The sequence below is a fragment of the Nyctereutes procyonoides genome, unplaced genomic scaffold, assembly GCF_905146905.1.
Source record: "Nyctereutes procyonoides isolate TBG_1078 unplaced genomic scaffold, NYPRO_anot_genome, whole genome shotgun sequence".
NCBI lineage: Eukaryota > Metazoa > Chordata > Mammalia > Carnivora > Canidae > Nyctereutes > Nyctereutes procyonoides.
The window spans coordinates 9,605,861-9,620,358 of NW_026575043.1; the positions used below are offsets into that span (position 1 = coordinate 9,605,861).

The window sequence follows — 14,498 nt, forward strand, 5'->3', positions numbered from 1 at the left end:
GGCACTAAGGAGGGCACTTGATGGGATGAGCACTGGGTGTTGTACTATATGTTGGCAAATTGAATTTAAATTAAAAAAATAAATAAATAAAGCAGTTCTCTGTAAAGGAATATTTGGATTATTGGGATTTTATTACAAATTCATTTGGAATTAAAATTTTAAACTCACAACATACTAAACACTAAGATAATTAAAGCTGTCTTAGCCTCCATGCTTCTCATCAGATCTGCCTTAAGATCTGAGATGGAAGGACCGTGTGCACTCACTCTACAGTCCCCAGCAGTGTCTCCATCCTTGCCGTCATGGTGGGGAGGCTGGTCATGGTCGGGAGGCTGGGCCGGTGGGCCATGCCAGTCAGCAGGTCTTTTTTTTTTCTCTCTTAAGATTTTATTTATTTATTCATGACAGACACACAGAGAGAGACAGACAGAGAGAGAGAGAGAGAGAAAGAGAGAGAGAGAAAGGCAGACACAGGCAGAGGGAGAAGCAGGCTCCATGCAGGGAACCTGACATGGGACTCGATCCCGGGTCTCCAGGATCACACCCTGGGCTGCAGGCGGCACCAAACCGCTGGGCCACCAGGGCTGCCCCAGTCAGCAGGTCTCACAGATTCCTCCTTCAAAATGTCTTTTGTCCTCTCCGTTCTCTTGTCTTTGCAGTGGTACCAACTTGTGTGGTGATTGGTGCCCCTTCGAGAATCATTAGTTCGTATCTCTCTGCTGACCCTGTAGATCATGTGGCCGGCCTCCCTCCCTCCCCCTTCCTAAAACACATCTGACTGTGTTATTCTCATTGCACAAACCGTCTATGGCAGTTGCTAATGGAAAAAGTCAAAGTCAGCATGGTGTCCAGTGCTCCATGCACTTGAGTTGTTATGTATTATTTCTCTTTTATTGCTTTCAAATACCTCTGTCCACCTGCTACTTCCTGAACATACCGTGTGCTCTCCAACTTTGTTTTGGCTGTTCCCTGCCTAAGATTTGCTCCCAGTGCATCTACATGCACTTTTTGTGGCTTTATTGATAGCCTAGTCCAGAAGTGCTCAATTTTCTGCCATCCTGAGGGAAGTGGTAGTTTGCAGCCTTCTACTGCCACTCCTTTCTTGTACACTAAAGCCATTTCTCCTTTGAGATTCTCTTATATATTTATGAAAGGCCTTGGCACAGTCGGAGCAGTAATTGATGCCATTAACCACATGGATCATCTCTTTGAGATGGACATTTCACATTACCAGCACCTACATGGATTGCCAGCCAGTGCCCTAAGCTTACAGAGCTTTCACTGAATTCTTCCAGACTCAAGAGAGGCAATACTCTAGCTGTTTGGAATGTGTGTATCGGGGAGTAGACATGGGGTATACAGCTAGAAACTGCCCAGATTTGAATCTAATGGCACTGCTGCCAGTTGTGTGACTTTGAGCAAGTCATGCCATTGTTGTACTTGTACCTTGGTATTTTTTATCTGAAAAATGATAGAGAGCCTTACAGGGTTATCAGGTATGTTAAATGAGTTAAATTAAGTGGAAATAACAGAAACATATCTGGTACATAGTTAGAATTCAGTAAAGGATAGCTTGTTTGTTTTTTTTTTTTAAAGTAAACTCTTCACCCAAGATGGGGCTTGAACGCACGACCCCAAGATCAAGAGTCGCATCCTGTACCAGTTAAGCCCGCCAGACACCCTAATAAGGGCCATTCCATTTCACAGGTGTACTGCTATGACCAAGTCAGAGTTTAGAACACCCTGAAACATTCTACCTCTGAAATACCTCTCGCGCATTGACTGTCACATCTTCTCTTTCCACCACACCAGCATCGTTGCCCTTTAATTTTATCCAGGCCACGAGTTTCTCATCTTTCCATTTTCTCCTAGTCTATTGTCTGCCTCCTGACTTCACATCCTTCTCTACTCAACCTGGGCCCTATTGGGTCATCCTGCTGAACCATATCAGTCTTTCACCCACCGCTAGGATTTGTGTTCTTGAAAAGCACCACAGTTAGCAAAGTCCATAGGTGGCAAGATCAAAGTCTTACAGGGGTAGGGGATTAAGAGAAACACAACTGAAAAATGACATTAATCATGTATCTTAAACCCAATAGATTCTAGAAGATCTGCTCTTTCATAGCAAACTAGAATACTGCTCTGATAGATAATGCTTCCCTTGAATGAATCGACTTCTTTGTGTGTTCTAAAAATTTTTCTGTAGCTTGCTGTGAGCTTTATAATCTGCTAACTTGTTTTCAAAGTTTTCAAACCAGCCTTTGTCATGGAATTTAATGTTTTTGACATTTACATTCTTCTTGTAATAGTTTGTAATAAGCCTTCTTGTAATAGGCTCTTCAAAGTGCGTACGTAGCCCTTTCTGCTTTTATAATTTGTAGATGTGCTTGTTATATGTTTTAAATTTTTGGATATATTAACTTGTTCGTACGCAGGCATAAAGACTTCGAACTGTAGTCAATAAATCCTGGTTGAAGGAGTCTTTCTACCCACCTATTTGACAAAACCCCAATCCTGTATCATCCTATGACCCAGCATCTCTGTTTCTGTGGCCAAATTGCTAAACTTGACAACAGAATAATCTTAAAATCCTCTGGTCTTCACTTGGGATGTATGCTCTGATACTTTTTTTGCACAGACAGTTGCCCCTATTGGGATGCCATTGCTTTGCCATGTCAGACTGGTGACTCTTTTTGCCTTCTAAATTCTCCTTAGGGGTTTTCTCTTCTGAGACCCTTCCCCTCTTTTTTTAACTGATCTCACCCTTTGGGGCTGTTCCTGTGCGTATCACATCATATTGTAATATGTGTAGATAAGTTCTGTTTACTGTTTGAAAGACAACATATCTAATTTATTTTTATACTACAACACAGTAGCACACAGTGGATGTTAAATATTTGTTGACGAAATAGAGCTTTGTTTCTGTCTGTGCTGTGACACTTAATTACAGTCCACTCAGAGTCACTTATACGCATGTGTATCTGTCTCTCTCACAAAGTATTAGCCTTCTTGGGATTCGAGAGCATCCCTCATTCCCCTGGATATCCCTCAAAGCACCTATATTTTGCAGCATAGGAATTGGTACTCAAGAAATATTTGTTGGTTAACAGAGTACTTGGACAATTTAGGCAGCTCAGTGCTTTCTTCCCTATGTGAAAGTGGCAATGGTGATCAGGGACTTCATGAAATACATGTCCTTGGACTAATCTCCAGGAGTCCGATGTCATATATCTGTACATCTTTCAGATATAAGTTGTGGTAATCTCCAACATTCAATCAATAAAGTAGTTAACACATGGAAGAGAAATTCCTGTTTCAGAAGAAGACACTGGAAAAAAAAAAAAAAGAAGAAGAAGACACTGATCCATCATGTGTCTTGTAGCATTGACTTGTGTTAGGATTCATGCACATTGAGGTCTTTGGCCATCTAACTTCTGAGTAGCTAACGATAATTGATAAGGTGCAAGAAATGGACAGAAGACTCCTTGTCCCATAAATCTTCCAATGTGAGGTATGGGGAAATATCTACAGCTCTCTAGGGTTATTGTGGTGATATGCTGTTTATACTGCTTTATTTCACTTGTTTGTTAAACTTCCCATGTCTGGAGTAGCTACTAAATTAAGTACCAATTCCTCATTTCAAGACCTGGCCCAGTATAGGTCCACCTTATTTTTACAGTCCTATTTCCCTGTGTGTGTATCTCCTGTAGTCTTACCAAAATACCGTTCTGAACTTAGTTGACCTCTGAAACTTTTGAGGGTTTAACCCTTGTTAACATCCATTTGAACTTCTCTATATGAAATGCTGGTCTAGAGAAATAGCTATTTTTAAATAAGTCATTGAAAAGCCTCCATTTGCTAACAATCTCTAAAGTCCTCACTACTATTAAATGCAAGCAGTCTTGCGCCCAAATTTTGGGATTGTGGTGGTAATTGAAGAAAATCTTCACATCTGGATTATGTTTAACTCACTAATGTAAAAAATTAGTTCTGAGTTCTTGTAATGCTTTCAATTCTGCATGACTATGTGGGATTGTGGGTGGAGGTCACAGAAGTAGCATGTATGGCATGACCTCTCCTTTCAGGAAGTTTAAATTTTAAGGATACATGAGATTCAAAGATAAAATTACTGAAGGCTACAGGACTTTGTGTGTGCTTGTAAGTGCTAAGTTGTTTTGTCAACCATAGAGATCCTGGCTGTGTGTGTGGGGGGAGGTCCTACCAGTGGTGGTAAAGGCAAGGTGTTCTCAAAACAACACTCGAGAAATTGAAGTAGTTGACCTGAGCTTTGATCTATGTCTTGGAGAGTAGGAAAATTTGGTCTGGCAGACTGGGGAGACAGAAATGGCATAAAGGCATGGAAATGACAGGGGTTGTGTGTTGAATATACCTGATATGGGTGACCTTAAAGGGATCCACAGACTTGCTTATCCTGAGAGAGAAAGGCAGCTTTAGTGTTCTGTAGAATAGAGCTACCATCCATGTACAACTACTATTCTTTTTCTTTCTTTCTTTCTTTCTTTCTTTCTTTCTTTCTTTCTTTCTTTCTTTCTTTCTTTCTTTCTCTTTCTTTCTTTCTTTCTTTCGGAAAATGGGCAGAAGTCAAAATTTCTTTTCACATGTAATGTTAGGGAAAATTTTGAAATGATACACTTACTGAAAATTGAACATTTGATTTAAAAATAACTTCCTTCTTCATGGACTGTACAAAATTACAAAATGGCTTAAATAATTCCTACCAGCGTTTCTAACATCATATATTACTGTGAAACAGTTCCTGAGTAGGAAGAGATTGGAGACGTTCTAGTCCAACCCCCTCATTCTATTTTATTTTAGTGTTTAAGTTTTGGATGTGATCCTCGGGTGACCTAGCATGCACAGGACCATAAACATCATGGCTAACATTTATTGAGGGCACTTGAGCACCAGCCCAACATGTACGTCCTTATTTTCTCTCCAAATCCTAGGATCTAGAAACACAACCTTGTTGGCTTCTAAAATGCCAAATTGTTTTTGTTTTATTGCTTTGGAAGACACACACACACACACACACACACACACACACATCACACATCATCATCATCATCATCATAACTTATAGAGGATTACAGGATTTTTAAAAAATTTTTTTATTTATGATAGTTACACACACAGAGAGAGAGAGAGAGGCAGAGACATAGGCAGAGGGAGAAGCAGGCTCCATGCACCGGGAGCCCGACGTGGGATTCGATCCCGGGTCTCCAGGATCATGCCCTGGGCCAAAGGCAGGCGCCAAACTGCTGCGCCACCCAGGGATCCCGGGTTACAGGATTTTTAAAACAGGGACTTTTTTTTGAAGCTGAATGAGATGGGAAGTGGAGAGTAGTAGTTGGTACACATACCTTCCTTTCTCTGAGTGTCCACAGAATGCTCCACTCTCTAATAAGTCAGCAGCCAAGTCTCTCTGTGGGTCAGTGGGGTCTGTTTGCAGGGGGATGTTCTTTATAGTTGATTGAATGTTTGCTTGACCAAGGATGTTTCCTCTTTCTGAGCCATGCCGGGATCTGCCATAGGCTGGACCTTACTGATGGGATTTTTTTTTTAAATTGGGATTGTTTTATTTATTTTTAATTTTTTAAAATTTATTTATGATAGTCACAGAGAGAGAGAGAGAGAGAAAGAGAGGCAGAGACATAGGCAGAGGGAGAAGCAGGCTCCATGCACTGGAAGCCCGACGTGGGATTCGATCCCGGGTCTCCAGGGTCGCGCCCTGGGCCAAAGGCAGGCGCCAAACCGCTGCGCCACCCAGGGATCCCCTGGACCTTACTGAGAGTTAGTTGAAACTCTTTGTTGAGATGACTTTACTGATAAAATCAATGAGGGCCTTAATTTAAAAATGTTAATATTGAGTATATTTGTGATACATGATTGATATTATTCATCCTTTTTCATATACATGTATGAAAGCTTTTATCTTTACAGTGTCATTTCATACTAATTTTTTTCAAGGAATAGCATACTATAGTTAGTTATAGTATAAGTATTACTCATATTGGAAACATTTTTCTTCACGACTACCAGAGAATGTCATGTAGCCTCTGGGGGCTGGGATAGTAAATCATGGTTCTGAATTAGGATGACTTCATTGCTGGACTCGTAATTTAAATCTTAAGAAAGATTTACCAATTATGAAGTACAATTGTAGCACATGGAGTGACTTACTTTTCCTTCTTTAGTAAGGATCTTTGTTCTAAACTAAATGATGAGTAAATTTGGATAGCATCAGGTCCATTTAGTGACTTCCCTTTTACCCATGCTTCCTAGTTTCCATTTATTCTTTTTTTTTTTTTAAGAGCTGGAGAAGAGGGGAGGAGGGGCAGAGGGAAGGGAAGAGAGAGAATCCTACACAGGCTCCTTGCCCAGCGTGGAGCCTGACATGGGGCTCAATCTCACAACCCTGAGATCATGACCTAAGCTGAAAAAAGAGTCAGATGCTTAACTGATTGAGCCATCCAGGCTCAATCAACCCCTCCATTTATTCTTCAGCAGTCCTGAGAAACAGAGAAAAAGGTAGCAGAAGTATGTTGCCGTTCCCATATTATGTGCTGTCTCTCTAAGTGAAAGGTGTATATTTTTAATAATATTTATAACGCTGAAATAAGATTGGTTGCCTAAGACAAATAAAGCCACACTGGAACATCACTGAAGATAGAATAGCTTTATTTTTTATTTTTATTTTATTATTATTATTTTTTATTTATGATAGTCACACACAGAGAGAGAGAGAGAGGCAGAGACATGGGCAGAGGGAGAAGCAGGCTCCATGCACCGGGATCCCGATGTGGGATTCGATCCCGGGTCTCCAGGATCGCGCCCTGGGCCAAAGGCAGGCGCTAAACCGCTGCGCCACCCAGGGATCCCAGAATAGCTTTATTGTTAGACAACTCAGGAGATAAATATACTACTGGTTACAAACCAGCATTTGTTCTTTGCTGGTGCTGCTGATCATTTATACAGTTGCGGCATAAAGGGAGCACACGAAAACTCTGGAGAGATCCCTGTGATTCCTGTTAGCATGTTCTACCCCCATTAGGTTGCTTGGCTCATTGTAGCCTTAATGTGAAATGTTTATTTTATTAACTTGGTCCATGCTGTCTCGTCTCATTGCCTTATGATCTCCCAAGTCGCTTGTCTGTCCTTTGTTAAATAAAGCAGTGATTTAAATGGCTTTTAAAACGTAAAGCAAGTAAAATAAGAGAAAGTTTAGTCAAAAGTACTGTGCACAGTGTTTTCATTATTGTTGTACCTGCTCGGAACTGATGCCCTCCAGAGCAGTGTTCCGCTTAAGGAAAGTTTCTTGGCAGAAATCTCCAAAGTTTATGCACAAAGCTCTGTTGCTTTGTTAGAATTAAAAGCACTCATGCATTTTTATTCTAACATTCATAAATGTTTATCCTGTTCGAAAGGGTAGACAGAATGTTGAGACTTATTTGATGGCAGCCAGAGATACCAGTTTTTCTAGAGAGCGTTCCCCTCTAAAACCTGAAGATCAGGGCACCTGGGTGGCTCAGTTAGTGAAGCATCTGCCTTCGGCTCAGGTTATGGTCTCAGGGTCCTGGGATCGAGTCCCATGTCAGGCTCCCTGCTGAGCCTTCTCCCTCTCCCTCTGCCTGCCTCTCCCCCTGCTTGTGCTCTCACTTCTTTCTCTCTCTATGTCAAATAAATAAATAAAATATTTTAAATAAATAAATAAAACCTGAAGATAAAAAAAATCACATTCCCATTGTGCCTGTCTGAGGTAATGACATAAGGGATCCTTTTAGCTCAGTCATAGAATTTCAAGAAGATGGTATTTCAGCATTATCATTATAGGAATGTCATGGTTTTCTTCCCCTACATTTAAAATGTTCAAGTTGTCTACCTGCTTTTGGAATCCATGGACATTCTGCTCTTGCTACTGAGCTCTGGGTTTTATCTAGGGCCCTCAGAGCTCCTTGCCAAGTGTTGGGCCCAAAGCTGGAGAAAGGTCACTGTGCTATTTTTGCCTCTACCTTTTGATTTTCATGCCCTCTGCCCTGGAAAATCCATTTTGTTTTTCTCCAGATTTTATTCCTCATGAAGAAGGAATAAAGCCACAGGAAAAATTCCCTCATTTCTATTTAACAGTAATTTCACAATTTATGAATGGATGATACTGGAGGTTGGTTAAAAACAACCACATCAAGAAGGTGCCGAACCACCATAGGATCACATTATATAAAAATCATAGTTCAGCTCTTTAATTTTATATACATGGAAAACATATGCAGAGCCGGTCAGCCTACTGGCTTGTTACTCTGAAAACTGTTTGCTTTTTTACAGTTTTCCTCCAGGTGGCAATTTCAGTCATTTTTTTTTAAATTTCAGTCATTTTTGAGATATCAACATGCAAAAGTGAAAGTTTAAAAAAGTGCGTGTGTGGCTGGTGATGGGGGGAAGGCATAAATTTCTTAAATTTCTCTTCAGTGTTGAAATATGTGAAAATTGTTGAGAACCATGGCTTTTATTTATTTATTTTAAAGATTTATTTAATCATTTGGTGGGGGGTGGCGGGGGAGAGGGAGAGAGAGAGAGAATCTCCAGCAGATTCTCTGCTGAATGTGGAGCCAATTTCATGGCTTGATCCCGTGACCCTGAGATCATGACCTGAGCTGAAACCAAGAGTCAGACGCCTAACCAGCTGTACCACCCAGGCACCCCATTGAACAAATGTAATACTTTATCACACTCACACAAAATATAATAGGTTATCACTTCAGGCAGTGAAGTGAATTTGGCTTCTCATCTTTGTAGAGTATCTTTCAGAACATGTTATCAAGATGCTGAGTTTCCCTTATGTTTTTTCTCTTTCATTGCTTCCCTCTGATGTGGCTGCTGTGTTGACAACCCTTTCTACTTCTGCTGCTGAATTTTTGTTTCCATCATTAAGGAAACCTCCCAAGGTAAGCAGTGATGCAGAATTTGGCATGCATACTAAGTGCACAAATATCCAGGACTTCATCCATCACAGTAACCCATGTGGAACACCTCTCCTATTGGAAAAAAAAATCAGCATTCTAATTAAAACTTAAACCATGAAAAAAAACAATTTATGTGTGTAATGACATAAAATTAGAATGCTCCTCTACATTCACAAAGCACTTACATACATTATCTCATTCTTGGAATTAATGCTCTGGTCCTCAGAGCAAATCTGTCAGCTTACTGTTTCTGTTTTATTGATGATGAAATGAAGCTCAGAGAGTGAAATAGTGTGTTATTTTGCACATTGGGTAAGTGGAGAAGCTGGGACTATAGAGTATCACCACCTAGAAAATAGACAAAACTGGTGACATCATAGAATGATGATTGGATGGATAATCTTTTCTGTATCCTACCAAGAATAGTTGATAGGATTGGGAAAATTCTCCACTTTCAGACAGTGTTTTAGCCACCCACCAACTCTGTGTGCTCCATTGGAGTTTCTTGCCCCTTCCAAACTCCACTGACTAGAGTTGTTCTTGTTCTGGCCAGTCTTCAATGGCATGTTCACCAGTGAGTAACCTGTAAGTTAGAGGCTAGGTGGGGGAAAAAGAATATGAGAAGGAAGGGATCTGAATGACCAACTCCTGAATAATTGAAGGCTGATTTTGTTACCAGTGAGTATTTTATTGTGTACCAAAAGGACACCTAGTGCCAAAAGGAAGGAGAAATTCAACCCCTCCCTGGCTTATAATGCTGGTTATAGCTTTGAGATGGAATCAAAACAGGATAACCACTGCTCCCCACCCCCCAACCTCCACCATTATATGGTCAGAATATAAGACATGCTGGGAGGGTAAGGAATCTATAATAAATTTGGCTTATGTGCCTCTGGGGGTATGAAGGAAACTCTAACTTAGCTTTTAGAAATGGAAACCCACCCAAATGCTGAATGTCATCCTTTATGTTTATTGGGGGCGATAAAGGAATTGTCCTTGGCATGAAGAGTTTCAACTCCAGCAAGGAAGGTACGTATGGAGCACATACTATGAGCTCTTTTAAGAAAGAGGAAATAAAAGATGTTATAGAAATGTAAGCACTGGCATCTGGCCAACTCTGAGGAATCAGAACGTTCTCCTTGAGCACTTACTGATGTGGACATATAGTCCCCCAAGAGCTGCAACCAAAAAAGTGTCTCTGATACTCAGAAAAATGTGAGTTCCCCTAAGTAGTTCTTCCTTCTCTTACTGTAAGTCCTGGAGGTTTCAGAACAAACTGTCCTCCTTGTGATACATTTAATTCTTGCCCCACAGAAAAAGGCAATGAGATCCTAATCAACCCCACATATGGCTCCTTAGTGAAGGAGAAGCACTAAAATTACAAAAAGGCACAAAAATACAGTTTTAAAGAATCACTAATTCTTCATACACAAAAATTTACCTTCTACTCAGTATATAGAGCTTAGTGGTTTCCCTAAGTCTTCTATTGATAGTTCCTAAGAAGTATCATGAGATTTTCAAAATAAAATACATGTGAAATCACCACTTTTATATATATATACATATATACTTTTATAAATATATATACATACATGTCATAAGGCACACCTGAGAAGTATAAAGATCATCTTGAAATTAAATAAGTGACCCAATAGAGTCGTATTTTGAAAAAAGACATTAAAATAAATAAGGTCTTTTCTTGCAGAAATTGTAACATTGATAGCAAATAGGAAAGGAAAAAGTGTTTTTGATGATTACATAAAATTTTATTGATTTAGAAAAATTAGATTTTTTTTTTGTAAATGACATATCTGATAAATCTACAAAGAACTTCTCAAACTCAATACCCAAAAAACAAATAGTCCAGGTAAGAAATGGGCAGAAGAAATGAATAGGCAGTTTTCAAAGAAGATACCCAGAAAGACATCCAGATGGCTAACAGATGCATGAAAAGATGCTCAACATCACTGATCGTCAGAAAAGTACAAATCAAAACCATAATGAGATACCACCTCACACCTGTCAGAATGTCTAAATTAACAATACAGGAATAATAGATATTGGTGAGGATGTGGAAGAAGGGGAACCCTCTTGCACTGTTGGTGGGAATGCAACTTGGTACAGTCACTCTTGAAAACAGTATGGAGGTTCCTCAAAAAGTTAAAAATAGACTACCCTATGACCCAGCAATTGCACCATTATATATTTACCCAAATGATAAAAAATACAGATTCAATGTGGTATATGGACCCCGCTGTTTATAGCAGCCTTATCAACAATAACTGAACTATGTGTCCATCAACTGATGAAAGGATAAGGAAGATGTGGTGTACATATACAACGGAATATTACCCATAATAATGAAATCTTGCCATTTGCAACAATGTGGATGGAGCTAGAGAGTATTGTGTGAAGCAAAATAAGTCATAGAAAGACAAATACCATTTGATTTCACTCATGTGGAATTTAGGAAACAAAACAGATGAACATATGGTAAGGGGAAAAAAAGAGAGGGAAGCAAACCATATGATACTCAGTGATAGAGAACAGAGAGTTGATGGGTGGGTGATGGGCTAAATGGGGGATGGGCATTGAGGGCACTTGTTATAATGAGCACTGGGTTTTTGTTTTTGTTTTTTGTTTTTTTATTTATTAGAGACACACACACACACAGACAGGCAGGCAGGCAGGCAGGCAGAGGGAGAAGCAGGCTCCATGCAGGGAGCCCTACATGGGACTGGATCCTGGGTCTCCAGGATCATGCCCTGAGCTGAAGGTGGCGCTAAACCGCTAAGCCACCGGGGCTGCCCAGCACTGGGTTTTATATGTAATAGATGAATCACTAAATTCTACTCCTGAAACCAATATTATGCTATATGTTAATTACCTAGAATTTAAATAAAAATTTGGAAAGAAAAACAAAAAAAAATAAAACAACGAAATTTTGACATGAATAATTAGCAAAATACTCAAAGACTGATTGGTTCATTTTAACAAATAATTGTTATGGGCAGGGAACAGAATGTTGTATGAATGAGACCTGATCCTAGCATTCTAATGGGGGTGGGGTAGGGAATAAATTAATATAAAATCAAGTATATTAAAGGCCATAACAGGCAAAATTCTTGTAGAAGTCATAGGATGAAGGGTCCTATTCTGATTTCTGCAGATCTGAGGACAGCTAGGACCTAATATTAAAAAAATATACTTGAAAGCACTGGAGAAAGACAAAATTAGTGAAGAATTACCAAATCAAGATCCAAGAGATGGTGGCACCTTAGAGAAGTGAACCTGGTTTTGGGGTGTATACCATTCAGATAGAGGAGCTTACAGGCAGAGTAGTGTTTCTGACAGCCTCATGGGGTCTGCAGAGCCTAAAAGGACAAAAATATTGGAGTTCAGAGTTTTACCAGAGGTGGAATCCTTGGCAAACACTTTATACTTCGGGTTGGCAGAGTAGATTCAGACCCAGCCTTGGCTGGGGTATAAAGATGAAACAGAAGTAAACTAACCTTCACATGGATTACTGTGTGGTTCTAAGTTCTTTGAGCGATCCAGGAAATCTCAAGCACTAAATTTGGATCAGAGTGAACCTAGAATGGAGGTTCCTATAGGCATCTGGCAGAAGCAGATGTTATCTGTTATCTCAAGTCTCTAAAGATTCCACAGGCCATTCAAAAAATACAATATCTGGCACACAAAGAGGTACATTACAAGGCAAAGTGAACAGGAAATAGCAAAAATAATAAACAGTAGAAATAGATCTACAGATGCTTCAGATGTTCACATTGTTAAGCATGAACTTTAAAATAACTCTGCTTATCATATTTAAGGTGATAAAAGATAAGACTTTAAAATGTTGGAGAGGACTAGAAATTATAAAAAGTGACAAAACAGATTTGGAAAATAACCAAGTAGAAATTTTCACTCTGACAATCCCAACCAAAATGAAGAACTTTGTGTTAGGGTTTAACAGCAGACTAGATCCAGTTGAAGAAAGAATTAAATGACAAGAAGGTAGGCTAGCAGAAATGTCAAAAGGAAATACAGAAGAGACAAGGTGCTGGGACAACTGGACATTGGCATGCACAGGAATGAATTTATATATGGACTTTATATCTTTCATAAGAATTAACTCAATATGGATCATAAACTTAAATATAAGGTGCAAAATTGTAAAACTTCTAGAAGTTAGCATAGGAGAAATCTAAAAGATCTTGGGGTTGCTGATCACGTTTTAGATGCAACTCCAAAAGTGTGACCTGTAAAAGAAAACTTTTTGCAAAGGCACCGTGAAGAGAATGAAAAGAAAGCCACAGATTGGGAGAAAATATTTGCAAAACATATCTTGCAAAGGACTCTTATCCAAAATATATTTTAAAACTCTGAAATTCAACAGTAAGACAATGAACTACTCAATTAAAAGATGGGCAAAAGACCTGAACAGACACCTCACCAAGGAAGGGAATCAGATAGCAAACACGCACATGAAAAATGGTTAACATCATATGTCATTAGGGAATTGTACATTAAAATGACAATGAGATGCCACTGCATACCTGTTAGAACAACTAAAATCCAGACATCTGATAATACCAAAGCTGGTGAGGATGTGGAGCAGTAGGAACTGTCATTCATTGCTGGTGAGAATGAAAAGTGGTATAGTCACTTTAGAAGGCAGATTGAAAGTTTTGTCAATGCTAATCATCTTTTTATCGTGTATCTATGTAATCATGCTTCTAGGTATTTACTCAAATGAGTTGAAAAATTTTGTCTGTACAAAAGATATACATGAATGTTTACAGCAGCTTCATTTATAATTGCCAAAAACTCGAAACAACCAAGATGTTCTTCAGTAAATAAATGGATGAACTGAGGTATTTCCATACAGTTGAAGACTGTATAGAAGACTACATGAATTAACAAGCCATGGAAAAAAACATGAAGGAACTTTAAATGCATATTGCTAAGTGAAAGAAGCCAATCTGAAAAGGCTATATACAATATGATTCTAACTATGTGACATTCTGGAAAAGGCTTAAACTACAGACATTATAAAAATTATGATGTACCTGGGACAGTACCCATAGCACATGGCAGCTACAGAATAACTGTTGGATGAATGAGGAAAGGAAAGAAAGAAATAGAGATCTGCTGGAGCAGAAGGTTACTCACCACTTTAGCAGAAAGAAAGGTTTGAGCCCAGCTAAATTTTACTCCCTTTTACTGGTAGATAGAGCCACTTTGCTAAAGGTTACGCCAGAGAACACTATCTGCCCTGATTCCATTCTCAAGAAGATCCAAATGCCTGGCTAGTCTATAATCTGGATGCTTGTTTCTAGCCTGACCCGAAAGTACCCATTAGATCTTACAAACCTCACCAGCAACATGGATTCTCTTGTCATTGATTTGGGTTATGAGTAATATTTTTTTGTGCAGTTAGTTTGGGCAGTTGTTGAAATTTTGTCTAATTAAGTGATGATGGTAAATAATAATAGTTACCTACCTGCAATATGCACT

At 39.2% G+C, this 14,498-nt stretch overlaps 1 protein-coding gene across 6 annotated transcripts in view; it reads left to right on the top strand.

Annotated features, from left to right (window-relative positions):
* KIF13A (kinesin family member 13A) overlaps positions 1–14,498 on the top strand; it is a 212,482-nt gene that overhangs the window by 76,950 nt on the left and 121,034 nt on the right. For 5 of the 6 annotated variants that reach the window (XM_055322478.1, XM_055322476.1, XM_055322475.1 and 2 more), the window contains exon 3: positions 8,948–8,960. The exons of the other annotated variant lie outside the window; for it this stretch is intronic. In XM_055322478.1, coding sequence (XP_055178453.1) covers positions 8,948–8,960 — 13 coding nt within the window. The remainder of the gene's footprint in view (positions 1–8,947; positions 8,961–14,498) is intronic. 6 annotated transcript variants of the gene reach the window in all.